Genomic DNA, 26434 nt, shown 5'->3' on the forward strand with positions numbered 1-26434 from the left:
TTGACCCTCAGCGGACACCGTCATTTAGTATTGGTCGCAGTATGTGCATTGTACCGCTGAGTGGTGCTGTTGGCACCAGACTCCATTTACAAATCCAGCGGTTTTAATATTTTTCTGCCTCCTTCAACAAGTTCGCACGTTGTTGTAATATTGTACATAAGGCAACAGATTGAAAAAAATCCACTCTTCATTTCGGCGTGTCTTTCACGTTGAAACCTCAAATGAGAATGTCCGAAGAACGTCACACTCTACTCAGTTAAAATTAAGCACTTTAATTTTTCCTGCTCACCTCCAAATATACAGACGTTTAAGACAAACACCGAACAAATTTTAGAAGTAGAAACGGTACACTGTCTAAAATGTCTCTTATAACAACATTCGGTGATATTTAGGAGAGTGTCTCACCAAACTACGTTTAAAAGTTTAACTTTTGCTGCTTCCCGCTAAATGCAAACAATTTGTAGATAACAATGTATCTACTTTGTGAATAGGAATAATTGCCTCTTCAATTCGGCATGCCTCATCAAAACCTTAAGAGCAATAATGAGCAACGCCTAACTCCACTGAAAATTAAGCACTTTATTATTTTCCTGCTTGCCCCAAATGTCCGCGGCCATCAAATTTAGAAAGGTAGAACATATTACAAACAGCAATAATGCACTCCTCAATTCGGCATGTGTAATTCACCCATATCTCATCTTCAGTTATGTTCTGAGATGTTTCACACATCATTTCCCTGATTAGTTTTGTTTACAGAATTTCACAACAAATTCTATTCACAAATCTGTCACTTTTTAAATGAAACACTCTGACACTCTGGATCCTCTGCACTTTATTTAATGATGAACTGAAGCATGTGATATTTTTCATGACATCTCCTCTACATGGATATCCAACATGTTGGGATGAAACTCTGACTTAGAATCTGCAGGACTGTTCAACATGCTTTGTGTGAGTATACTGTGTATGTGTGTGTGTATGCACAGAGATACTATGTGTTAACAGTAAGAAGGACTGTGAGGTTTGAGCTGAGCAGAATACAACACTAGCTGTTTACAGTGGTGGTAACTGGTCCCATATGAAAGTATGCAATGTATAATAATGTATACAGAGTATTTACACTACCGTAAACTATCATACATAAATACACATGGATCAGCAAAGAAATACATTGAATATTCACCAACAGATGGGGGAAATCCAAACGTCCCGGGATCGTGAGAACCAGAGGACATACAGCAGTTAAACTTCAGTCAAATATTATGTTTGTTTGTTTTTTTAAAATCTACAAATACACTGTTAGCCGTGGCAGAGACTCCATACTTCATACTGCATCTGTTCTGTTTTACATACAGTAACCAGGATATGAAATTAATTTTAAAACATGTCTACAGTTTATGAGCCAAAGAGAAATAATCAGAAATAATACAAGTGACGGTTTAGTGGTGTGATATTTTCATGCAAGAAGCTTAAGGTGGTTAAATTTGTTAATAATAAATGTAGTAATAGTACAGGTGACGTGTAGATGAGGATTATGACGACTATATAAGCTACAGTAAATGACTTTAAAGGGATAACCCACCAGTGTACGGCGCTTTCTGGCACATTTCAAGATTAGTCTGGATAAGTGTTCAGACCCAGAAACAAGGCAAATTTTACAGGTTCAGTGACAAAATATTTCAGCTCACAGAAGATCTCAGGATCGACCCTCGAGAAAGACGAGTTCAGTAAAACTCTAACATGAAGACAGTGCTCCCACCACACCACAAAAACTGTTCAGAAATGTCTCAAGGAACACGACAAAGAGCCCAAGGTGTTGACCTGGCCTCCAAACTCAGAGGGATGATCCAGAACAAGCCAGATTCATGGAGGCCCCACCTCAGAACCCACAAGATCCAAAGAATCCACTGTCAGTGTCCTGGTACCAGACATCACAGGACACTCTCAGAGGCTGAGAGGGACCTACACAATATCAGGTGGTTTCAATGTGGAGGCTGATCGGTAAATGTGTTGTTTGCTAATGAAGATGAGAGACATGATGACATTGTCTTTTGGGATTTGGACAGTGGTCTTATGAGTCGAAGGCAACTGGACTTCTTTTAGATTCCTTGAAGACATTTCACCTCTCATCTGCAAGGCTTCTCCGGAGCTGAAGAAGGAACCTAAGAGAAGTCCAGCTGCCTTCAGCTCTAGCACTTAAGACTACTTTGACCTGGATGACAGTAACAATGACTGGATGGTAAATTATTCCCTAGAACTGGACGAACCTCATTATAAAGACTGGGTAAAACTCTTAAGTTGTAGAAATGAAAATGTTTGTGCTTATTCCAAAGCTGTTTGCCTAAAATTCATGATCTAACAGAGATGCGAGGAAAAGAAGAGAGAAACTGAAGGAAAATAAAAAAGAAATGAAGAAGAAATGCTGAGTTTTACATCAAGGTTTGACCTGAATGTCTGTGACGTTGAACACTGGGTGTTTGGGGTTAAAATTTGATGCCAGGTTAAAAATTTGTTTTGTTCTCAGTCTGAACATCTAAAGTTCTCAAATCACTCTCAGATACCATAAAGAAAGAATCAGAGGCAGATAAAATCACTGTTTAAAATTCATACGTTAGCCTTGGTTCCAGGGAACAGTTTGCAACCTGGCACTAGACTTCAGTTTTAGCTTTGTGGCTGTAGATGAGCCACGTTTGGTCTGAGATCTACACTCAGGCCTGGATCTGGAGCACAGTTAGCCCTGAACCAGGTCACGACACAAATCTGCCCTCACACATTTCATGATGTAACACAGGTAATTCTCAGGGCACATCCACATTTACATATTAGCATGTCTAAAAACAGTACAAACAGTAGAAAATACAAAAATAACAAAACAGAAATTCATCTTATAAGGCATCTAAAATTCAAAAAAATCAAAATAACAGTATGATATAAATAACAATGTTTATATGGCAGTTCATTATATTAGCGTCACAATATTTAACGCAAATTTGTATTTAAAACAATGAACAATGAACAGGAAAAGGACAGAAAACAACAATGCTTGTAAGGCTTACAAAATGTTAATAACTTATTGTAAGAAGCTATGTTACATTTTTGCTATCGCTACATAGCCAACAGTAGCATTAACAGCTTTTTACTCACGAGTCTAGAAGAAACATTGTGAGTTCAGCATCAAATTTAATTTCTTCACTCAGCAAGAGCTGTGTCCAGCAGGGGAAAGGAACGCCAATGTTTACTCTTGTTTTGCTTCCATCACTTATTTTCTTCGACACAAGTTAGCATGCGAAACAGCTAGCCTTGGCCTGTTCCCTAATACCAATTTGTGATAGTGAGTCACTGTAGCGGCCAGTCTGTCTTCAGTCCAACATGCGAGGATGAAGAATTTGCTCTGCCCAGAGGACGTATTCTAACCTCTAGTCATGTAAATACAATGATGGCTGAAGCTCTTGGTGAGTAAACAGCTGTTGATGCTAACGTTAGCTATGTAGTGATAGAAAAAACTTACAGAAAGCATCTTGAAAGGTTTAAATGTTACAGGTGTGTCACATACATACATTTACAAGTCTAAATCATTACAACTTGGCCTTTATAAAAATCACTCATTCTAAATAAAATGTGACTGAGTCACTTTTTTCAAGAAAAAAAACTTTGCTGTTTTATTGTTTTAGATAAAGATTTTGTTTGAATAAATATAGGAAAAGACAAAAACGGGGTGACACTTCACCATTTGATAATTCAGTCTTTAGATCACCAGTTTTTCACACCAAACTCCATTCAAAAAATCAGGAATTTAAAAAACTTCGACTTCTACTACAACTACTACTACTAGTACTACTAAATGCATATACCTTGCAAATAACAACATAAAAATATAAACAGTTATAAACTGATCCACTTACACAAAGAATCGTGGACTTTATGAGAACTAAAAGAACTAGTTTTCAGTGTCTTTAACACCTGGTGGATGGCAAGCAGTTTGGGTCAGTTTATACTGTGGTTATACTAAAATAAAGTGCTGTGGATCATGTGGGTAGATGCTGAATTCATCAAACTATGCCAATTTTCAGCAAGTTCTTAAAATTGTTCTTTAATTAACAATTTCTGTTAGTTTCTAACACACTGTCTGACATTGTAAGATGATCAGAAAAAGCACTAGACCTTTAGGTTTTACCAGTGTTCCTCAGAAACTGGTATCTCAATGCAGGCTTGAGCTCTGTCCTAAATCTACTTTTAAAATCCAACTGATTCTGGATGGCTAACAGCAGAATATGAGAATAAGACAGCTTTGGAGTTGTTCGAAGGCGTATTTTGTCTGTTGGATCGAATCAGTCCAGTTTCAGTCCTTCACTTTCTTCCATCTGGCAGTTCAGACAGACTGCTCCCCATCTTTCCTTATCTCCTGCTCACCTTCACAAAAACTGTGAGTGCTCCAGCCTGCATCAGCGTTGTTAAGGTTCCTGAGGAGGTTGTTCGTGGCCGAGGTTTCAAGGTTTGATAAACTCCACAGAACCGTGGCTCGTCTCTTTTGATTTCTTCTCCTTTCTCTTTTCGACTTCCTCTGTCCTTCCAGCCCTGACATCGTGGGTCACAGCGAGACCTCACAAGGCAGTTCATAAAAGAAAGTGCAAATTAAAGTAATAAATATCCTCCGACAGTAATGTTGTCAATCTGTTAATATATCTGAGCCAAACACATTGTCAACAGGAGGAGGCATCATGAGCTGACTGCATAGCTAGATTCAGGGTTTAAAGCAAAACTCTTTTTCAAATCATACTAGACATTGTACAAAGACACAAAGAACACAAACAGAGAGAAGAAATGTCTTCATTGTTACTACTGTGATTGCACAAGCTGTCCTTCATAAGGTTTGTAAGTTTCCTAAATAACACTAACTTTGTTTAAAGTGCGTAAAAAAATCTGACATTTCACTTGAACAAATCCCCTCCGGTCACACTGACTCACCCCATCTATAAGCCGAGTCACAGCTGAAGCCCAAATATCTACGACAAAGGAGCTCCCTTAACCTAAACACCAACAGAAAGACATTTTGAAGTCTTGTGCAATTCAGTCTTCCAGTCAGGTAAACCAGTAGTCACAGGCTACATCTACTAATCACAGATGAGTCCATGGGACCCCATGGTCTTCACTCAACAACCAACTGAGATTTTTGAACCCCTGCACAATGTTGTTATCATTGGCCACATCCACGAGCAGCTGGCCATAACCACTAGGTGTGACGGGACCCAGTCCTCTAAGAGTAAGGGAATCGCTCCTTTATCGTGAGTCCAAAGGCCTACCACAAAGGACCATCTTTATGTAACCACCAACTGAGATTTTTGAGCTCCTCCAATGTTGTTTCCCACGCAGGGTCAACGCCACATCTGTCAACCACAGGCAAGTCAGTAGGAGTCAGAGGGTATATCAAAAAGAGGTTCCTTCACTTAAAATTAGTTTGTTAGGGTTGAGGCCACCTAAAAACAAGTGTCCACACCTATTAGCCACAAAACTAGTCAGCAACATGAGCCAATCATTGTAAAATTAGGGCATTACCTCTATACACCATCAACAAAAATAGATTTTGGACATTATGGGCATTTGCGCTACTTAGGCATGGTCCAAGTTGAAAGTTTGAGGTCAAATGGTAACAGGACAGGGCCATCTGGCAACAATCCTTAAAAAAGTGGCTGAATCAAGAAAACGTAGACACCATAAGAAATCCAAACCCAAACTCTTTTTGAATTTCATAAACAGCTTCTACAGTCTGTTGGAGTTCATGTGCTGTGATGTTGTTAAATCAAAGCATTTTATTGTGAACCAGTTCCTCCTTTGTTTCTGGTTTAGCATTTGGTTCAGTTTAGTGCTGAGGAGGCTGAATGGCATGGCTGACTGTGATCTCTTTTCCACAACAAAAGATAAGGAAGACAAAGAAGTGAAAAAAAAAGAATCCAGTCTCCTTTAAGAAAAGAAAATCTATAATTTTGCAACTTTAGAAGCAGGTCATCCCATCCGGCTCGGAGGTTGTGGTCGCAGTGGCTCCACTGCCAACCAAGAAGACAGCCATGCTGGATTTTGACTGGTTGATTTTGGGGAGGCCAACGCTTCCTGCTCTATGAAGACCAGAAGAAAAGTGGGTCTGGCTGCTGCTACTGCCACTGGTGTTGAACTCAAAGTCCGGGTCTAAAGCTGTATCCGTGGAAACAACCCATGAGGCTGGACGCCATTTTTTCAGAGTGTACGGTGTCTTAACACGACGTTTTATTTTCTCTCCTGAAGCACTCAGACTTCCATTATCTGTCTGAGAAATGTCATCTGAGGAGTAGAGGAGAGGAAACAATATTAGAAAACTAGGTGGATGTGTAACCTTTAAAGAATTAAAATCACGGTGATGTCACAACTATTATCAGTTCAATGGACAACGACTAGATGTTTGCCAACATCACAAAGTCTGCTGTGATACGATTTTGATTCGATTCGATATGAGACAATATCATCTGCTGATTTAACACAATCACTTCCATTTATATCAAATCACAAACAGCAACTAAAATATCATCTGACATTTTTATTCCTGAGCTTCAACCAGACATTTAAATAAAAAAAACAATCTTCTCTGTTAATAAAAATAGATAAATCCTGTTCACTATAAAGTGCCACAATCTGATTTATTGAGCTTTACATTTGTCACCTTCTATAACAGAAAACTGAGAGAACATTAAATTCCTATTTGTGACATTAAAGCAGGATATTGAGTAAACCTGAGTATTTTATCTCCAAGTGGCTGAAACACAACATGTGACTTGTCAGTAGACCCGTCCTTTCTCAAAAATCCAAAATGTTTCCAGACCGCTGATTCATTCACCAGAGGAAAGACAATATCTTCACTGTCTTTTTTCTTGCTGCTTGCCGAAGCACTGCTTGCATTTTGTTTGGAGGTGTGTGCTCTCAGGCAGAGAAAGACGTGCCAGGGGAATTTCAAAATAAAAGCGCATCTTATAAATGATTATATTTTGATGGACTGTGATGTTATGCATCATGTGGGTTTTGGGTTAGAGAAGAAACGCTGTTCAGACTGTTAAGTTGGAGGGTTAATAAACATGTTTCCAGCTGTAATCAGCAGTGAGCTTTGTATGGAGATGATCTGAAGCTGAAAGTGAGTTTTTTGTGTCAGCGTTGGCTATACAGGAGTCCACAGCAGCCTGTGTTATCACACTTAATAAAGGTTGTGACGAAACCAGCTGGCGTCTCTGCGCTTGTCTGATCGATGTATTGATGTCGATCGATGTATCGTTACACCCCAAGTCACAACCATATTACTTTAAGAGCTTTTACTGTTTCTGCAGGACTCTGTGCCACTGTATCCACGCATATTCACTTTATGGTACTTTTGTCCCCTGTGAAGCAATTTTACTGACACTGAGTTTCTTTTCTGTTATTCATTTAGACAGTGTTTCCAGAGTTCACTTAGAAGCAGACCCTCAAGGTAACAGTGCATTGTTTGTCTTTAGCTGTGAAGACTCAGCTGCCCAATCCCCATTGGCAGCTGCCATAGCAACCAAGGTTGCTGCACAAATCCTACACATGTAGTTGAAGATATGATGAGCTAAGTCTCAGGTGGAGGAGGCCACAGCCACAACAAACAGTCTCAAGGTCAGTTAGCTACGTGACGCAGTGACATAGATAATGTTTAGAATGAGGCACCCAGTAGAGTCCTTAAATGTGTGGATGTGATGTGGTTCCATGAAGAATAATGTCATTTGGACGTGTAGTAAGTGTGACTTTGTGTAGTCTGGAGTTATATACTGTTTACCAGGAAGGAATCCTTCAGACTTGGATGTCATTACACTGCGTTAACTTGTACTGCTCATCAGTTTTCCCCTTGATCAATCAAGCTTCAATAAATACTCCTTTCCAAGACATCTGGCTCTCCTGAACCTTCTTCCATCAGCTTAGAAGATTTCCCTCACACCCCCCCAGCAGGTGGGACCCAGTCAGACTGTAAAATTAGTTTCTGTGTGTTGGCAAATTAGGTGGTGCCAGAAACTTATTGATGAAATGCTGTGCTACTTGCAGGGCCAGCACTACTGTGTTCTGCAAAGTAACCTCCACCGTGACAGCAGGGAATGACTAACTAGCAACAATAGCCTGTCAAAGTCACTGTTTTAAATTACTGTCCAGTAATTTCAAACAGTTTATTCAACAGACATAGTGCCATCACTTCTCATGTCTGTCTGATGATCATAAAAAGCTATTTGTTACCACGTAGTCCTGGTTAAATGCTTATAAATTATAAACTTATTGAAGAAACAGGGAGCAGTATATCTTTGACTGCAGATTCAGAGTGCAAAATGTGACATAATTAACAATTTGGCAATTTGTTACAACAGCTCATAAACATCTAATCTTGACTTACCTGAGATGCAGGATGAGGACAGGTCCAGAGAACAGGGACGCTCGGGCCTCCTGGCCTTGGTCTGTTCCACCTGATCTAAGGCTGAAACTCGTAGAGTTGTGGTTTCTGAACCTTGAGATTCCAAAACTGGGGGTTCTGGATTCTCTGAGGTTGGAACCTCTAGAGGAGGAGCTTCCATGTTCCCAACTGGAGCTTCTGGATCTGAGGCAAGAACTCCAAGTGCTGGAATTTCTGTAGTTGAGGGTTTCTGGGCAAAGGTTTGGGTATCTAAAATTTCAACTTTTGAAGATAAGGTTGAGACTTCAGGGGCTGGATCTTGTGCTTTTGAAGCTGGGGTTCCTGGGACTTTTGTTGAGCCAGAATCTGTATCTCTGCAGCCTGGGAGCTCAGCAGCAGCCGTAGAGTGGGCAAGATAAGCCTTTGTATTCTGCGTATGTCCAGAGGCTGATACCTGTTCTGCAACAGTTGCTTTCTGGAGACATGAGCCTGTATCTGAGCCTTGGCCTCCATCCTGGGCAGTGGGACAGGTCTGAGGTGATAAGGTGAGGCCAGGTGTAGCTGGTCCTGCTGGACCAGAAAGCAGAATCTTATCTTCCAGATTTGAAAGTAGTGCAGCAGGGGATCCACTAATCTGATGACTTGCAGGGTGTGGATCAGGTTTAGGACTGATGTCCCTGCCCTGACTGACGTCTGAACCCGTCATCCTTTCAGGTTTAACCTCTAAACCCTGGATCTTGACCTCTGATCCCACTGCCATCCTGTTGTTGTTGTTGTTAGAGTTTGAACCTCGTCCTGACAGGATGTTTCCAGCTCGTGACTGATGATGCAGATGTGGAGGGGGTTCGCTTTCGGCAGGTGGCTGCTCTCTCCTCAGCAGTGGTTCGTGTTCATCAGGACTGAAGTTGAGTAAGTTCAAATGGGTGTCTTCTCCTCCGATCATCCCTCCCTCCATCTTGTCCTCGTCTTCCAGCTGTGGTCCTGCTGGATTGGTCCGACCCCCGCCTATCATACCATTCGTCACCAGGGTGGGGACCCCCGCATTGTAGCCTCTGGTGACCACTGTTATCGAGGGGTTCGCAGTTGTGCCACTGCCTCTTGTGCTGGTGTTGTTGGTCACTGTGGTAACCAGGTGGGGCTCTGCAGCTGCGGCGACTGTTACTGTGTTCATCTTGGCAACGCCTGTTTCCACCTGAGATACAGTACAGTCTGAATTAGTGATACAGTTAAATATGAAGTTTGGAATAACCTCCATGTCTTCAGATATCTTAGCAGACTGGGAGCAGTATCAGCAGATGTTAGTTCTAGGCTAACCTAGACTTAAGGCTATAGATATCCAGAGAACAGATTGACATTGCTTTACATGGATTCATCAGTGACTAAAAGCTTGGACATACAGTATGTGAATTAGCCAAATGTGCTCTGGAGCAAGACAATCAAGGTTGATGCAAAAATTGAGTATTAATGGCCTACAGGACAAGCTTGAGGAAAATTAAGTTACAGAAATGTGGATTCCCCAGCTCAGCTAGACACTATAATGGGCCAGGCCAAGTTGCAAAGGGGAACACCGGATTCCAAAGTTAATGCATTCCCTCTTGCACCGATAATCACATTTCAAACCTTTATTGATCACCAGACAATGGAAAGATATTCAATATGCTCTCCAGAAAACTGCCAAGGTTTGCTGTACAATGATCTGCCCAGCCTCTCTCAGGGTCACAATGAATAAGTCTACAGAAAATGACTGATGATCAAAGATCAGATCAGATCCTACCTGTCTGTGGTTTGACTTGAGCTTTCCCAGCTTAAGTCGAGACGAGGCCGAGGTGGTCTCCTTCGTTTTGGGGAGGAGGTGGAGGCTGGTGGGTCTCTGGGGCAGATTCTGCTGTTTTGGGAGAGCGTGGATGGAGGAGGAAGGAAGATTATCAATGGCAACACCACTCAGTTCACCTTGAGGGGTTGACGCAGAGTTGTTTGCCTGAGGGAATCACAGGAAGAGATCTCAGGTTACTGCGCACATTCAACAGCCACACTGGTGATTCACTGAGGTACCTTAGTATTATTACCTCGGTTTGTAATATCTGATGGTACAGCAGCTTGGTGGTTTGTGGCTCTGAACTGAACTGTTTCTGTGAATGTTCCATCAGGTTTTCATCAGAACTTTCCCTCAGGTTCTTATCGACCTGTAGAGACAGATGTTGACATGTTAATGATGTTTGGAGACTGATGTGGTCTGAAGCTGGTGCAAACTGCAAAGACCAAATTAACAGTGAGGACCTCTTTTGGGTCGAGCTTGGTGGCCTCCAGGTCTTCTTCTGTCAGCTGCAGGCAGACGGGGACACTGGGCACAGCACCACCTGGAGGGCAGCAGGGACAATTACAACACTTATGTTTACGTTTTCACAACTGACATAAATGTTGAAATACTAGTTACTTGTCAAAAGGATGTGGATTTTCCACTAAAACTGAATCATTCACACTAAAATTGTGAGTCCAATAGAATTCCAATGATTGCCGCTTGTTCATGACGTTGAATTTATTTTGATTTTAGTCCAGTTTTTTCCTGATGTAAAAGCTGGTGTGACCTTCAATCCTTAGTGGCAATGGAAGGGTTGGGTTTTAACCAGGTGTGGCTCAGTCTGCCACTATGGTCTAACTGAAATCTTGACGACTGTTAGATTGATTGCCATGAAGTTTTGTACTAATGTTCATGTTCCTCAGCTGATGAATCCTAAGGACTTTGAGGATCCTCTGACTTTTCCTCCGGTGCCATGTATCTCAACAGCTATTGAGTTGAATTGTGGTTCAGATGTTCACTTTCTTCTCAGAATGAATGAGTTGGTGAGTGTTAGCATGCCAATGATTAGCATGCTTTCTGAAGCATCTGAAACATCAGAGCGTGGCTTACCGGCATGTTCAGATTCTGTGATGGTGCAGAGGACCGTGGCAGGTGTCAGGGCGGTTGTGGTTGACACACTGCTGTCTGAACTGGACAACCGAGCTTGACTCTGACAGAAAGACAGAGAGATGAAGGACTATGACAAAAAACTGTTTGCTTTGTTTTTCACTGACACCTTACTAAACTTCTACCTGAGCCTGCTGTCGCTCATAGTTGATGGAGTTCCTGTTCTTCTCTGCACCTTCTGCTCCACTCGTGGTGATCTTAACAAGAGATGCTGAGTGGCCATCACCCTGGAGATTTTTGACCACGCCCACCTGCAGATCCTCAATGTAGGAGGAGGCGGAGCCAACCAGAGGAGACCAGCGGCCATGAGATAGATTCCTGAGAGAAAGACAGAGAGAGAGAGAGAGAGAGAGAGGGAGAGAGAAATCAGGTATTGAGGAATAAGTGGGCCTTTATTTACAGTGTGTATACCTGCAGTGGTGTATTGCCATGGTTGTGTGTATACCTGTGGTTCTGTATGGCGGTGTGTGTACTCAGCAGTGTGAGTTCAGACAGTCTCTCCTCTGCACACTGAGCGGTGAGTCGAGCTTCAGCGTCCTGATCCCAGCAGTCCTCCATCGTCTCCTTCAGGGAACGTAACGCCTGAAAACACAAAAGTAAACAAATACACAAAGACAACATCAGAGTACTACTGTCATTACTACAACCCAAAATAACATTTACAGCAAATGCATTTATTTAAACTTAACAATAAACAATCTGGGAAACATTCATGCCCTGAATTCAGTCAGGCAGCGAGCTTCAGGACATCGATGGTAAACTCTGAGATGTGCAGATTTTACTTTTCACATTAACAAACTGAGTGTATCTTTGAGTTGCACCTGCACCGACAGGTGAGAACACTAACACTAACCAGGCTGTTCTCCTTCCACGCTTCGGGAAATCTGGGTCTGTATTTCTCTCTGGCAACAAGGATCTGCATCTCCTCAAAGCTCGGATGATTCCCGAGCTCCGCCTGGAACGCCAGCTGGTACTCTGGTACAGTTTCACCTGAACACATGGATATAAAATGTAGGTCTGTTGATAATTTGTTTTAAAACCAAAAGGAAGTTAGTTGTTGTAGTTTGGCTGATGATTTGATTGACTGGTTGCTGCCACCTGAGTCAAATGAAACACATGTTGATTTGATTCAGTCTGACTTCCACTTCCTGAGGATATCATTATCTGTGATGTCCATCCAGAATAAAACAGAGGCTGCAGAACATTCAGAATCACAGTGATCCAGTGTCCATGGATACACTGACAACAGCTGATCACAGCTCATTCTGCTGATTAATCTTCCAAAAATATACACTAATGCAAGCCAAAAAAAAAAAGAAAAAAAAAGCTAGCTTTGCAGGTGGTGAGCATCTGATTAGGATGCCTCCTGGACACCTTCATTTAAGGTTTACTAGGCATGTCCAACTGGTCTCCTACCAGCTGATCGACTGGATTCTGAATGCCAGAAGGACCTGGAAAATGTCCCTGATGGCTATTCCATCAGTGCTTTGAGTGGTCACCAAGATTAGGAAAGTGCCGAAGTGCAATCCATTTACCTCCCACATCCTTAATATCTTAGACTTAGATTTAGACTTAGACTAGACTTTATTGATCCCTTGGGATGACTCCCTCAGGGAAATTATGTTTCCAGCAGCTTATATGGACAGAAGCAGCACACAGGACAGTTTGCAAACAACAACAGCAGCTGCTTGCAAACAGGTATAGAGAATAGAATAAAGAAATAAACAATAAACAGTAAACTCTTAATAGGATAAAAAAAAAAAACACTGTAAACTAACTAAATATACAAACTCTAAATAGAATAAGAAGAAGAATGAAATAAGATAAATAAATATGGAGAACTGTATATGGCCTGTGGTTAAATTAAATTAAATTATTGCACTGTGGCGGAGGATAAGGTTATTGAGTGTCCAGGTGGGTTATTGCACATTAAGTGGCTAACTATATCTGTATTTAAGTTACACTGTCTGAGACACACTGGACTCACTGGAGAGATTATACATCTCATTTGGTCTGGAAATGGTCCTGCAATGGACTAACAATCTGTTCAGGGTGTACTCCAACTCTCACCCAATGTCAGCCGGGATTGTGGTATATAGTGGTATAGATAGATGGATGGATGGATGGATTTGGCCTGGGAAAGCCAGAAGGACCTGGGGAGTGGAACGTCTGGAATACCCTGCTTGACTACCAAGATACCAAACTCCCAAATATCCCCAGATGGCTGTTCCTTCAGTGCTTTGAGTGGTCGACAAGACTAGAAAAGCAAGCGCAGTCCATTTACCTTTCAGATCCTTAATATCTGTATTTATGTGACACTCCTGTGTGATCTTCTTCTGTATCGAAGACTTGCTACAAACCGAACATTCTTCGGGGCAATGATAAAGCTGAGGGCTGCAGTTGAGTGTGATATGTTGTGTAACCTGCTGTTTGTTTGCAGTGTTGGGTCACCTGGGAACAGGTCTGAGCACCTCCTGAAGCTCTCCCAGTAGAGCAGACCCAGAGCATAAACATCCACCTGCTTCAGCGCTGACTCGCAGTCCCTGAGGTTCAGAGCTCCGCCCAGGACCTCCGGAGCCATGTACCGCACCGTCCCCACCTGTAGACACCCAGACCTTTAAACTCTACCTTCTGATTTACTTCACCCCTGAACCATCATCAGTATCATCATCATCACACGACCTGACCTCAGATATCGCCATGGTGTCATCGTCTCCAGGGCGACAGGGCCGGTTTCCCGTCAGCTTCATGGATAGACCAAAGTCGGCGAGGACGCAGGACAGGTCAGCTCGGACCAGAACGTTCCTGCTGGTCACGTCTCTGTGGGCCACAGCTGGTTTATACTGATCTGAGAGGAGACAGAGCAGAGACAAGTCATTTTCCTGCACAGATAAAAACAAATAAAATACGAACCCATACCGATCTTTCTCCTGTACTGTGTGAGGATGATGTGTTACCTCAGAGGAAATGCAAAACATTTGATATTTATTTATTACAATGGAAATAGATAATTTTCCAGTTATTGAGAATTTTATTTTTCCTTTCATCTTTCCTGGTGAAGGTAAGATATTTACCTTCTTGAAGGTAAATCCTCATTCTACCCTTCCTACCAAACATTACCTTTACTTACCTCTCTCATAAAACAAGGTATTTGTCCTGTTGTTGACCTTAAGAAAATCTGCTTTTGTTTTTTAATTATGCAATACGCTAATTATTATATGATAATTACAATCAAAAGAACATTGTTTAGTTTCCTCATAAAAATAAAATATATTCATCCTGTTACCCTCAAGAACCCAAATTCTTTTTTCTTTTTTTTTCTTTTTACTGCTCTCAGCTTCCATACATGCAGCTGTAAACTCTACACTAATACAAATACAGGGAGAGAGATTACTGATCAGCCTCTCTTATTGATTTAATTATTTGATCAGTAAGAGCAGCTGATCTGTTTTCACTATCACTGCAGCAACAGAAACTCAAATAATCACTGGTTAGTTTTCATAAAAACAGTTTCTAGAAATGATTTACAGTTTCACCACCAGGGGGAGCAGTGACTGTCTCATGTCTGTGAGAAATTATCTTTATTATGTGTCGGACTGTGTCTGTGTGTGTGTGTGTGTGTGTGTGTGTGTGTGTGTGTGTTGGTTCACTGGAGCTTTCCAACTGAAAAAAACAGAGTGAGAGTAGAAACAGTCTAGAGAGTAAAAATTGACCGACTACAGATTTTACTCTGGTGCTCAAAATAGAAACACATCAGAGAAACACAGTTTATTTCAAATGCACTAAGAGATTCATGTGTGTATATTTAAACGTCTGATGATATCCTTTATTTCTTCTTCTGATTAAATCTAATCAAAACAACACTGAACAGTCCTGCGATAAAACACATCAGTGATCCACTTCACAACAAAGTCTCGGTTTCCCTCTGTTGGTTTGATAACAAGACCAGGTACGGAGCTATAATGTATATTATGTGTTTATTAAAGCCAAAGTCTGACACAACAGTCCTGTAATAAATCCTCCTTCATAAAACTGATAATGTTCAGCTTTTGTTGTGGACTTGATTCAATTGTGTGATCATTGTGGAGGTTATTATTACTTTGTCCACCATATTCAAAAAAGAGAGGGAACTGAACATTATAACATTTATGAACAAGGATTTACTCTGCGTTCCAACTATTCTCAGAAGTCAGAATTTCTGTATTCCTACTCAGAAGTTTGAACCTGAACGCCCCCTGAAGTCAGATTTCCAACTCAGAAAGTCGGAGCAACCCCACCAATCCCAACATCAGAATCCAAGATGGCTGCTCCTCGCATCAACAGTCGTGAACACTCTGCTAATGTTCCTGTTTATAGCAGTTTGTTTCACAGGATGACAAATCAAACATGATCAAAACGTGTTTTACACAATGAAAAACAAAGATAGACCAACATCATATAGGCCATATTTTAAATGCAGTACTGCCATTTCAGTATGAATAACCAATATGGCAGCCACATCGATGCATTGCTCCCATCAGTGCCTGATTCATACCTGGAAGGTCTGGTCTGCACATGCATCAAAATCAGCACATGTGCAGAACTGAACCTCTTTTATGACGCTGCCCAAGCTGTTCCAGCATGTGCAAGATTTTACATCCCTTTAACCCTTTAAGCGCCAAAGTCGCAAAAATTGCGACATGCAACAAAACTGAAAGAAACAGACGATAGCTCCAGATAGAGTGCCAAAGCTTGTTACCACTTTCCACCACTAGATGGCAGACATGTGCTGCTTCAATCTTAACACTGTTTCAGTGTGGTGTGTAAAGTGTATGAAGAAATCGAATTTGAAAGACGCCCTCCTGAGCTGATGAGACTTTTAAATTCTTGATATCAAAATAGAATATTTAAATAACTTCATTCTTGCGTGAGTCCTGTAAAAGTCGTTTTTGAGCTCTTGGCAGAGACTCGGCACAGGGAGTAGGAGGAGGAGAAAATACACCTGAAACATCTGATTTATTCTACGCAACTGTCTGCAGCTATCAAATCCTCAGGTAATCAATGTGTTTGATGAAGTTAACTGTGAGAACAGTTGGTCAGCACACCTAACTATGTGAATGTGGTTTCTATGGGAACTTTCTGATGTGTTACAGATGTGGTTAAAGTTTTATCTAAACTGAGTTGAACACAATAGACGTGTGCAGGTAGACAGACACAAGTTGCACTGATCAGAAAGTGCTCGCGACAAATCATTCTGACAGAGCAATGACCAATGGGAACAGTCCAACGACTGATCGACCAATGGAGTAACTCCATCCCTCAGTCAGTCACTGCCAGCCATGTTTCTACGCCCCCATGTTGAGGTCCATCCAAAAACCACGGGGAGTTTCAGGACATGACTAAACCTTTTTAAAAAATGAGGGGATGTATTTGACAGAATAAATAATGAGGTGGTGTTTACCTCCTCTGTAGAGCTCAGTGTGAAGGAAGGCCAGTCCTCTGGTTACACCATGAGTCATCCTGCAGCAGGTCAACCAGTCCACTGAGTGGAGAGACAGGTACCGAGACAGACAGCCCTGACGGACGGAGAGAGAGTTGGTTAGAGTAAATACTGTTGAACTGGGCCTTCATCAAGTCAGCGAAGAGACACAGAAAAGAACCTCGGACATCAACCAGTGAGGAACAGAACAACATCGTTGTCCCAGTGCACTTCAGTTCCAGCAACACCCTCAGACAGAAACTGGTTCATCGCAAGGACACGCTGAACAATGTTGTACATGCTGTACAATGCAGGGAGGAGTGCTCAGACCTGAACATGGCAGAGACCAAACAGTCAACCAGGACAAGACTCAGCCGTTCATCTACACCTAAAGGAGAAGGGACGACAATAACGTCCGCATCGTGGACAGAGGGAAGAGTGAAGGAGGTCTTCTATGTCCGACTGGAATGACCATCATTAACCAGAGGTGGTGGCACCATTAAAAACAGTCAGGTGGATAATAAAGTACAAAAGCAGTCAGCTGTATTCCCCGACATGTAGCTAACCTCAGTCTGACAGTGTCTGCAGATACGTTCACTCTCATTTGGTGACTCGAGGAAACTGAAAGGTTTCCACTCGTCAGATCTAAAAGACTCTGGATCATCCACAGAGGAAGCGAGTACAGTACGATGGCATTAACAAACTGTCGTGTTGTTCGACGATGTTGTAGATTAATTAACATCAAACAGAAGGTTTAAACAAGAACTGGCCATTTGAAGCTGGATAAAGGGAGAATATGAGGGACAGCTGTTGTACTGGATGGTGTTGATTTATATATGTGTACCTAATAAAGTGGACGGTGAGTATGTACAGTACGATGACATTAACAAACTGTCGTGTTGTTAGTGTTTGATGTAATGGTGTCTGATATTCCCAACACTTTCATTCATCAATATAAACAGTATGCTGTATATTATCTTTAAAGCTGCCATGTGTCTGTGAATGTAAACACAAGAAACACATCAAACATTAAACACAGGCTGATAGATGTGTGTGTGTCTGTGTGTGTGTGAGCAGACAGTTAAGCTGGTAATTACTGTCTGATCGCTGCAGAGGAATGCAGTAAACCAGCCAGACATTACACTGTGTCTCTGTGTGTGTGTGTGTGTGTGTGTAACACTGTGTACATAGTGTGTGGTTATAAACAGGAAGTTTTTGTGTTTGTGAATGAGAGATAGTGATAACAAGGATTTAATTTACGATGTGTGTGTAACTGTGTGTGTGTGTGTGTGTGTAACTGTGTGTGTGTGTGTGTGTGTGTGTGTGTGTGTGTGTAATTGTGTGTATGCATGTGTGTGTGTGTAACTCTGTGTGTGTAACTGTGTGTGTGTGTGTGTGGTTGGTGGCTCCAGACAGGAAGCAGGAGTGAAGGCGCCGTCTTCTTCCAGCACAATAACAAGACTAATGGAGTCAGAGAGTCGTGGATGTGAGCCTCACTGAGACGACTGAGCTGTGTAAACTGCTGTCAGCGCCTCCTGCAGGCTGCACAGCTCATTACAGCCGCAACACGAACACACACTCAATGTGATAATAAGGCTGTGGCGTGTTTAACTCTGTGTCTTACGTGGGGGTAGTACTCCATGAGGATCAGGAACTCTGGCTGTCCGTCGGCCGTCGTCCTCTCGTCGGCGGTCAGGAAGCGGGCGATGTTGTCGTGCTGCTGCAGCAGCGGCAGGTAGTAGATGGAGCACTCGTTGGCGAAGTTCTGCCGGTTGGACGAGCTGAAGAGTTTGACGGCCACGCAGCGCTCATTGAGGCTGCCGCGGAACACGGCGCCGTAACGTCCTCGACCAATCAGCTACAAGAGAGGAGGGGGGAGAGTTGTCAAGGCTGAGGTCTGGGGGTCTAACCCTGATTATGTCATTGTGATGTCATAGTGATGTCATGAGACTTTTAAAGTACGAAATATAGGACCAAAACCCCAGAGACCATCATCATTTGAAGGTGTTTTCTGGTTGTTTTGCATCTCTTTGTCGTCACATGACTGACTTACAACAAAAGTGTAAACAGTCACTTCCTGTGTGGGTTCTGGTCTTTGGTCCCTGGTAGACCTGTTCAGTATTCTGTCCTAAGAGAGTTACCTCGAGCAGTTTCAGATTGTCCAGGTCGACGGTGGACTCTGTGTTTGCTGCCTCCATCACGTCCAGTGCAGACAGACTGTGTTTCTGTTTCCCTGAACATAAACAAACACACACCTGGTGTTAACGACCGTCACTAATGCACTATCAGTGTGTGTGTGTTCAGAGAGTGTGTGTGTGTGTGTGTGTGTGTACCTTTGATCATACGGTATCCCAGGAACAGCGCCATGATCAGGATGGCTGCTATGGCGACGGTTACCAGGGCGATGAGGGCCGTCTCCTCCCGCCTCAGCGGCTGGTGATCTGCGGGAGGACGACATCACTGTTAACCTCGCCATGACATCATCGGTGCGATCGGTTCAGTTTAAGGACGAGCCAGAGGTTTACCGGCAAACACACTCACTCTGTCATAGATCAATAAAGATTTAATTTCACCTCCTGTAGACGGAGGAACTGTCTGAGTTCACAGACTTGTAACAGGGAGAGAGGAGCGAGTGTGTTTGTTGAGGCCACAGCACTTCCTGCTCCAGAAGGAGAAAGGGATCATGGGTAATATACATGTGGTGTTTCAGTTCAGTGAGTGGGACCGGTCTTTGTTTTCTGTTCATGAAAACCACGAAACCACTCAGACTCCGAGCCCAACGAAATTACTTCATTTTTCCAGTCGGTAACTCATTCTTATGATTAATTTGACTCTTAATGAAGAGATGAATTCTTAAGTTACGACCACCAAACTCTAACCACTTCATCTTTGAGTCCAGGTGAATGTTTGTACCAAATTTGAAGAAATTCCTTTGAGGTGTTTCTGAGATATTGTGTTCACAAAACTGTGACACTGAAAACACGATCAGGTGACCACTACAAGCTCAGTGACTGGTCACCACAGAGCGACCTCGCTCACCTGTCTGGCCGTCGTCCATCAGCCTCAGGGCCGGGGTGTCGGCGGTGGGCGGGGCCTCGGTGAAGTTGGTGTTGCAGAGGTCTCGGCTGCAGCAGCAGAAACGGTAGCTGCCGTTCTGGATCTGAGAGGGTGTTGCCGTTACCAGGCAACGGTCGCCATGACACTCCTGCTGGTCGCCGATATAAGTCCAACAACCTGTACAACAAAAAAACATGTTTAACCTTTAAATGTTGTTGTGTTAAATGTTCAAATGTTTAATCCAACTAACTGAATCAGACCAGGTGTGATTTAAACCTGTTTCTCACCTTGCTTCACCAGGTGCATTTCACCGTCTGGTCTTTTTTCCCACAATCCATAGCAGCGGGAGCCGCTGCTGCAGCGAACCGTGCCGTTCTCTCGCACCACTCCATTGGTCAGTCCGCTGTGAGGCTCCGCCTCCTGCAGGTGGTCAGTGTAGGCACACTCCCTCTCCTCAGACTGAAGACCTGCAGATACATTCAGTCATCAGTATGTTTGAAAACAGAGGGAGACCCCAGACCTCAGACCTTAGACCAGACCTCAGACCAGACCTCAGACAAGACCTAAGACTTTAGACCTAAGACCTCAGACCTATGACCAGACCTAAGACCAGACCTCAGACCTATGACAAGACCTAAGACCAGACCTCAGACAAGACCTCAGACAAGACCTAAGACAGTAGACCTAAGACCTCAGTCTATGACCAGACTGAAGACCAGACCTAAGACCTAAGACCTCAGACCAGATCTCAGACCAGACCACAGACCTCAGACCAGTCCTAAGACTTCAGACCAGACCTGTTTGAACCCTGGACTGGACTCTAATACAAAACATTACCAAGAGAAATAAAACAGCTGAAGTTCAGTCCTGTTTCTACAGATTGTTACAGAACAGTGTTTTCACTCTGAAATCTTCCATGAAGGAGGAAGCAATTTGGAAGAGAGCAGAGTGGAAGTGGAAATGACCCCCCACCCCCTGATTATGTAAAGTATCTGATTACTTCTTCCACCACTGAAAGTCACACAGTAACACAGACACACTAACAGATGGAGGCAGTGGTATTCCAGCAGCTCCTGGTTAAATCCCTGTTTTTGTCAGTGGAGTCTGGTAGAGATATACAGAGGTGTTTCTGGTTAAACTAAAAGGATCTGACTCTTTGATAAAAAGCTCTGTCTCTGTAGAAATCCATAAAGCTGCCAGTGCAGGAATTCAACTTGTAGCAGTAGAGTATTTCTTACACTGTGTATTAGTACTTTTAATACAGTAAATAATCAGAGTACCTCGTCCACCACTGCTGACCACGTGAACCCAGTCTCACACACACTGACCTCAGAGCCTGGAAGAGTCTGACAGCTACAAATAATGATGCATTTTGTCGTTTTTGTGGCGTCGTGAGAGCTGAGAGCAGCGAGCAGCAGCGAGGGCCAAGCCTCAGGCGGCACAACAACAACACTGTTAATCCAATGTCCCAACATCACGTCTCCTCAGCTCACAGGACGAGCGCACAACAAAGTTTTCATCAAGTTTGGTTTAATGGAGCTGAATCAGATTCAGATTCTCCACAACACACGAGGACAACCAGAGGAATAAACATTTTCTTCTTACTCAGTTTACATTAAAAAGAAAAAGGAAACAGAGTGTGTGTGTGTTACCACCTCAGATTTGGCAGATTTGTGACAAATTGCTGCTTTTTAAATCAGAGTGAACTGAATCACTGTGGGGTCTGGACTGCGAGGGCGTCGCCGGGACTTATGGGTAACTGTGACGACAGTTATCTCACATTTTACAAACCAAACAGGTCACAGGTGATAATGCAAAATACAATTAGCAAAACTAGCTCCAGCTAGTGACCAATGACAATATGACCAAAGTCTCATATAAAGATAAAAATCATTTCATATCATGATGTACCACATTTTGGAAAGGACTGTTTCTGTTTTATTTGTGAATTTTGCACCCAAAAATGAATGGTTTCAGCTCAAATGCCTGTTTCTGGACTGTGCCGATTTAAGTTGCAATGGCTGCTGTTATCTCCTTCTGTCTTTGTGAGTCTTTGCTACAAAATCATCGTGAACAGGGTATTTTACGACACGATATAAACGACGTAGCAGTTTTTATATTGTCGTATCACTCAGCCACAGCTCCGACAGCAAGAGTTAAATACTGGTTCAACTCTAGAGAAGGGGTAATTACCTGAGATATTCTGTTACAGGTAACTTGGTTTTTAATCAAATGTCCATCGCACGTTTGAGGTTTCATGTTGCCGTGGCAACAGGATTGGCCTCTGAACTTTCCTGCAGCGCCACCTTCAGGATGAACCCCTCATGTTTCAGTTGGTTCAGGTCAGTAAATGTCCCAGTCCAGTAAATCCTACATTCCTTCACAGTGACAGTGGTGGTGGGGCGAGGGGGGGGTCGGCGTCACCTCACAGGAATCTGTCTGCCCCCCCCCCCCCCCAAACTGTGTCGGAGCCAGGAAGAGTCTCACTGTTTAGACTATTACAACACACACACACACAATGAGAGGTGGGGTGTGTGTGTCTGTGTTTTATCAACTACATCACAACTAAAACACTCAAACTGACACAGACTGGACGGCGACAGTGTGTGTGGTGTGTGTGTGTGTGTGTGTGTGTGTGTGTGTGTTCCAGTGTTTATATAAGACAGTCAGGATGTGAGGTTGTGTGTGCGTCATGACTTCACTGCAGGAGTAAATTCACTGAACATGAGTGTGAGTTGCTTTCTAATGTTTCTGTGAGCTGCAGCCAGAGCATGATGGGAACTGAAGTCCTTCCAATCTGCTTCCTTATGTCGAGCTGAAAGTAGGTGAGGACTGACGCAGGCTCGGCTGCATGTCAAGTGTTAGCAACAATAGTATGTTAGCAATTGGAGGCTAAAACCAACGACAACCAACAGCAGGGGAAACACATGAAGCTAACAATTTCCTTTGTGCTAGGCTAGGCTAACAGTTTCCCCGTTTGAGGTGTTGTGTTAAGCTAGGCTAAGAGTTTCCCCCTATTTCCAGTCCTTGCGTCAAGCTAGGCTAACAGTTTACTCATGCTTCCAGTCTTTGCTTTAAACTAGGCTAACAGTTTCCTCGTTTACAGCCTTTGTGCTATGCTAGGCTAACTACTTATGCTTCCAGCCTTTATGTTACGATAGGCTAACAATTTCCCCTGTTTCCTGTCCCTGTGTTAAGCTAGGCTAACAGTTTTCCCCTGTGTCCACTAAACTAAGCTACCAGTTTACTTATGCTTCCAGTCTTTCCGTTAAGCTAGGCTCACACATTCCCCATGCATCCACTCTTCGTGCTAAGCTAGGCTAAATGAACGAGGACTGACATGATATGATCTGATGTGCTGATGTTTGAACTGACCATTCACAGCAGGCAGCAGCAGCAGGACGCACAGACAAACTGTGAACGCTGACAGAGCTCCACGTACGGCGGCCATGTTGGATCCACCTGACAGGTTTGACTCTCTGTAGACGTCACACAAACAGTGAAACGCAGGCAAACAGCATCACTGATCCTGGGTCAGATGATCCTGAAGGAGCTGGACACAAAGCATGTCCTCCTCTGAAAGAACACACACACATGGAAAACCACTGTCACGTGATGTATTCGTTTTAAATGTGTACCGTGCCCGGGCCCGGTTGAACAGGTGGGTTCTGTTACTTTCATGAGCTGATAAATTTAATCTGATCTAGATATTAAATGTTTAATAATCTCATAATATTCATGTTAGACAAAGAGCCCGAAGGACTCACCCTCATATTTCTATAATATTCCTATAACTGTAACAGTTCTTTATCACACTGGCTTTGTTTCATATTTAACCTCACCCTCTGATATCTTTAGAATTAATCTCAAATGTTACTACAATCAAAATACTGCTGTCATGATAATGGACTTATGATATAATATCTATGTTCCTGTTCTCCTATCAGACAAAGTGGCGTCATAATTAATTTGAGGATATATTTATGCCATATAGTAATCACTCTATCAGGCTGTAATTGATTACCAGTGAGTATGGAAACTTCATACAGACCTCAGAGTGTTTCAAACATATTGAGGTTAATTTTATTATATAACACCCCGAGTAAAGAAGCTATTGTAATAATACACTTCACTGTAACTCTGTGTTGTATAACAGTAATCATGTTTTCACCAGCAATAACCCATATTATTTCTAAAATATTTCTTTGGATGTTGGGACTTTTGGCATAGATTGATCTCGAAAATTCATCATTCAAATCATTAAATATTTTCATTCATAAATAAATCATTTTATTATATTTCTACACACTAACCATCAATAAACAGTCTGCTACTTCTAATGTATTTCATCTGCTGTAAAACTCCTGTAATATGTCTGTGATATCTCCATTACATCTCTACAATATCAAGATGTCTACATAATTTATAATACCTATGCCAATGTCTATAAAATTGGTAATATTTCTATACATCTCTATACCTCTATAATATCTCTTTAATATTCCTAAATCTCTGTATTTATATAAGATTGCTGTAATATATCTATAATGTTCCAAAAATATATGTGTACTAAATTGTTGTACTAAATCTCTGTGTAATATTTCTATAATTTCTCTATCTCTCTGTAATATCTCTATATGTTCCTGTATCTATGTAAAAATTACTGTGATATCTCTAGATCTCTAACTTTCTATAAATTTCTGTATCTAAATAAAATTGCAGTAATATCTATATAATATTGCTTTTCATTTGTGTGTCTATGTCAAATTGCTGTAAATATCTTTATAATATTTCTATAATATCTCTGTAACAATATAAATTCTTTATGTATTGTGTACTATAATATTTCTATACATTTCTATCTATATATATATCTATATATTTCTATGTATATTTATATACTATCATTATAAACTGTACAAACGCAACAGTATTTCATAATATTTCTATATATCTCTATAGCTAATATAATAATCCCACTGTATCTCTCAGCAGTTTCACCTCTATAGGACCTGACAGTGTCTGTGGTTCAGTAGTGACCTTCATGATCCATCTGTCCCTTTATTACCAACCTGTACATCACTGCATCACACCCTCCACACCTGCATCATAATAATAATATAATAATAGAATAGAATAGAATAGAATAGAATAGAATAGAATACAGTGTGTGTGCTGCGGTGTCAGGGCTCCTGACAGAGATCACCTGTCTTCTGTCTGCAGGTACATTGAACAGCATCGTTATTAGAGCTGAGGCTGGAAGGGAGTGGCAGACACACACACGCGCGCGCGCACACACACACACACGCACACACACACACACACACACGCACATATACACCGGCCAGTCTCCCGGTAACGTGTGTGTAATAAGATGGGTTCATACCGGTGAGGAAGACTCCGCTCGGCTCTGCAGGAGGAGATGAAGCCCGTCTGTCTCTGTCTGTTAGTTCAGGTTCTTATTCTGGCCCAGGCTTGGTTCGGCTCAGTTCGACTCTGCTCGGTTCGGTCTGAGCCGGTCCGGATCCTCGTCTCCGGTGCTGATCCGGATCCAGCTGCGGGTTCGTTCAGCAGAATCAGAAAATGCGCAGAAATGAAGCTGCGCTCCGCTGCTCTGCGGCCACATCCAGACTGTCAAAGTAAAAGACACGAGCAGACACTGAGCTTCCGGACTGCACTTTGAAAATAAAAGCCCCAGCAGATATGTGACTGAAAAACACGGTCTTAAATATCATCATCATCATTATTATTATTATTATTATTATTTCTGCTCTAGATCAAGGTTCAGGAAAACTAAATCATCTGTTTTTAACGCTCAGAGATTATGTCGTCACTTCCTGTCAGCCCTAAACTTGATGACGACACAGAATCTGACCACAAACCAGCACAACTGAACACTTTAGTCTTCCTGTTTATCCTGAATGATTATTCTGTCTTTTTTCTTGTTTTGTTCCATTTTACATTGTTTTTTGTTTTTTTATCACATGATTGAAACTGTTACATTCATGCTGTTAACGATAATAGATTAAAATATTCACTCCAACGAAGGACATGAAGATGAGTTTTATCCAAAGAGAAAATTAAAGCAGCCTAAAATTAATAAGAGAGAGAGAGAGAGAGATGGCATCAATTGTTACTAACGTATCTTGGGAAAATAAAATATATAAACTATTTATCTGCTCTTTGTTTCACCTTATATTCATTCACCTTTTCTGTTTTTATTATTTATCTTTTAATATAAATTGTTGCATCTCTTTGCAAGTGCATGTATATGTTTATTAAATATTCACCTAATTGTTTCCCCTTCATTATAATTTATTCTCATCGTGTTGTTGGTCAGTAAGTAGTATCAAAAACTGCTCTTATTTTGAAGTCATCTGTCCTCCACTTCCTGTCTCCTGTCTGACCAACACGGACACAGGGAGACTTAAATGAATTTAAACCCTCAGTTGAACCTTTGAGCTGAAACCTTCCTCCTATTTGTTCTATCAGCCTGATCAGTAATCAGTCTGATCAATAATCAGCCTGATCAACAGATTCCTGA

At 42.0% G+C, this 26434-nt stretch overlaps 1 protein-coding gene across 1 annotated transcript; it reads right to left on the reverse strand.

Annotated features, from left to right (window-relative positions):
• Positions 1 to 815: 815 nt before the first annotated feature.
• On the reverse strand, positions 816 to 25552 carry LOC108874243 (bone morphogenetic protein receptor type-2). Its single transcript, XM_018662696.2, has 19 exons — positions 25277 to 25552; positions 23266 to 23466; positions 20178 to 20357; positions 19873 to 20067; positions 19167 to 19274; positions 18975 to 19066; positions 18458 to 18691; positions 16816 to 16930; positions 14063 to 14223; positions 13827 to 13974; positions 12229 to 12365; positions 11821 to 11957; positions 11501 to 11693; positions 11319 to 11418; positions 10688 to 10767; positions 10477 to 10593; positions 10185 to 10388; positions 8414 to 9602; positions 816 to 6312 (listed from the first exon to the last, which is right to left on the reverse strand). Exons 2-19 carry the CDS (start codon positions 23339 to 23341, stop codon positions 5990 to 5992), a joined length of 3789 nt encoding a protein of 1262 aa, XP_018518212.1. The 5' UTR covers positions 23342 to 23466; positions 25277 to 25552; the 3' UTR covers positions 816 to 5989.
• Between the last annotated feature and the right edge of the window lie 882 nt (positions 25553 to 26434).

Source organism: Lates calcarifer, unplaced genomic scaffold (genome assembly GCF_001640805.2).
Source record: "Lates calcarifer isolate ASB-BC8 unplaced genomic scaffold, TLL_Latcal_v3 _unitig_5266_quiver_761, whole genome shotgun sequence".
Classification (NCBI taxonomy): Eukaryota; Metazoa; Chordata; class Actinopteri; family Centropomidae; genus Lates; species Lates calcarifer.

What these genes read in the sequence shown, in the direction of transcription:
- LOC108874243 (XM_018662696.2), bottom strand. Translation starts at nt 23,341, where the DNA reads ATGGCCGCCGTACGTGGAGCTCTGTCAGCGTTCACAGTTTGTCTGTGC. An exon ending in CGTGGAAGGAGAACAGCCTG is followed by an intron (nt 11,958 to 12,228) that starts GTTAGTGTTAGT and finishes TTGTGTTTTCAG; the next exon opens with GCGTTACGTTCCCTGAAGGA. An exon ending in CCAAGCTCGACCCAAAAGAG is followed by an intron (nt 10,594 to 10,687) that starts GTCCTCACTGTT and finishes CTGTCTCTACAG; the next exon opens with GTCGATAAGAACCTGAGGGA.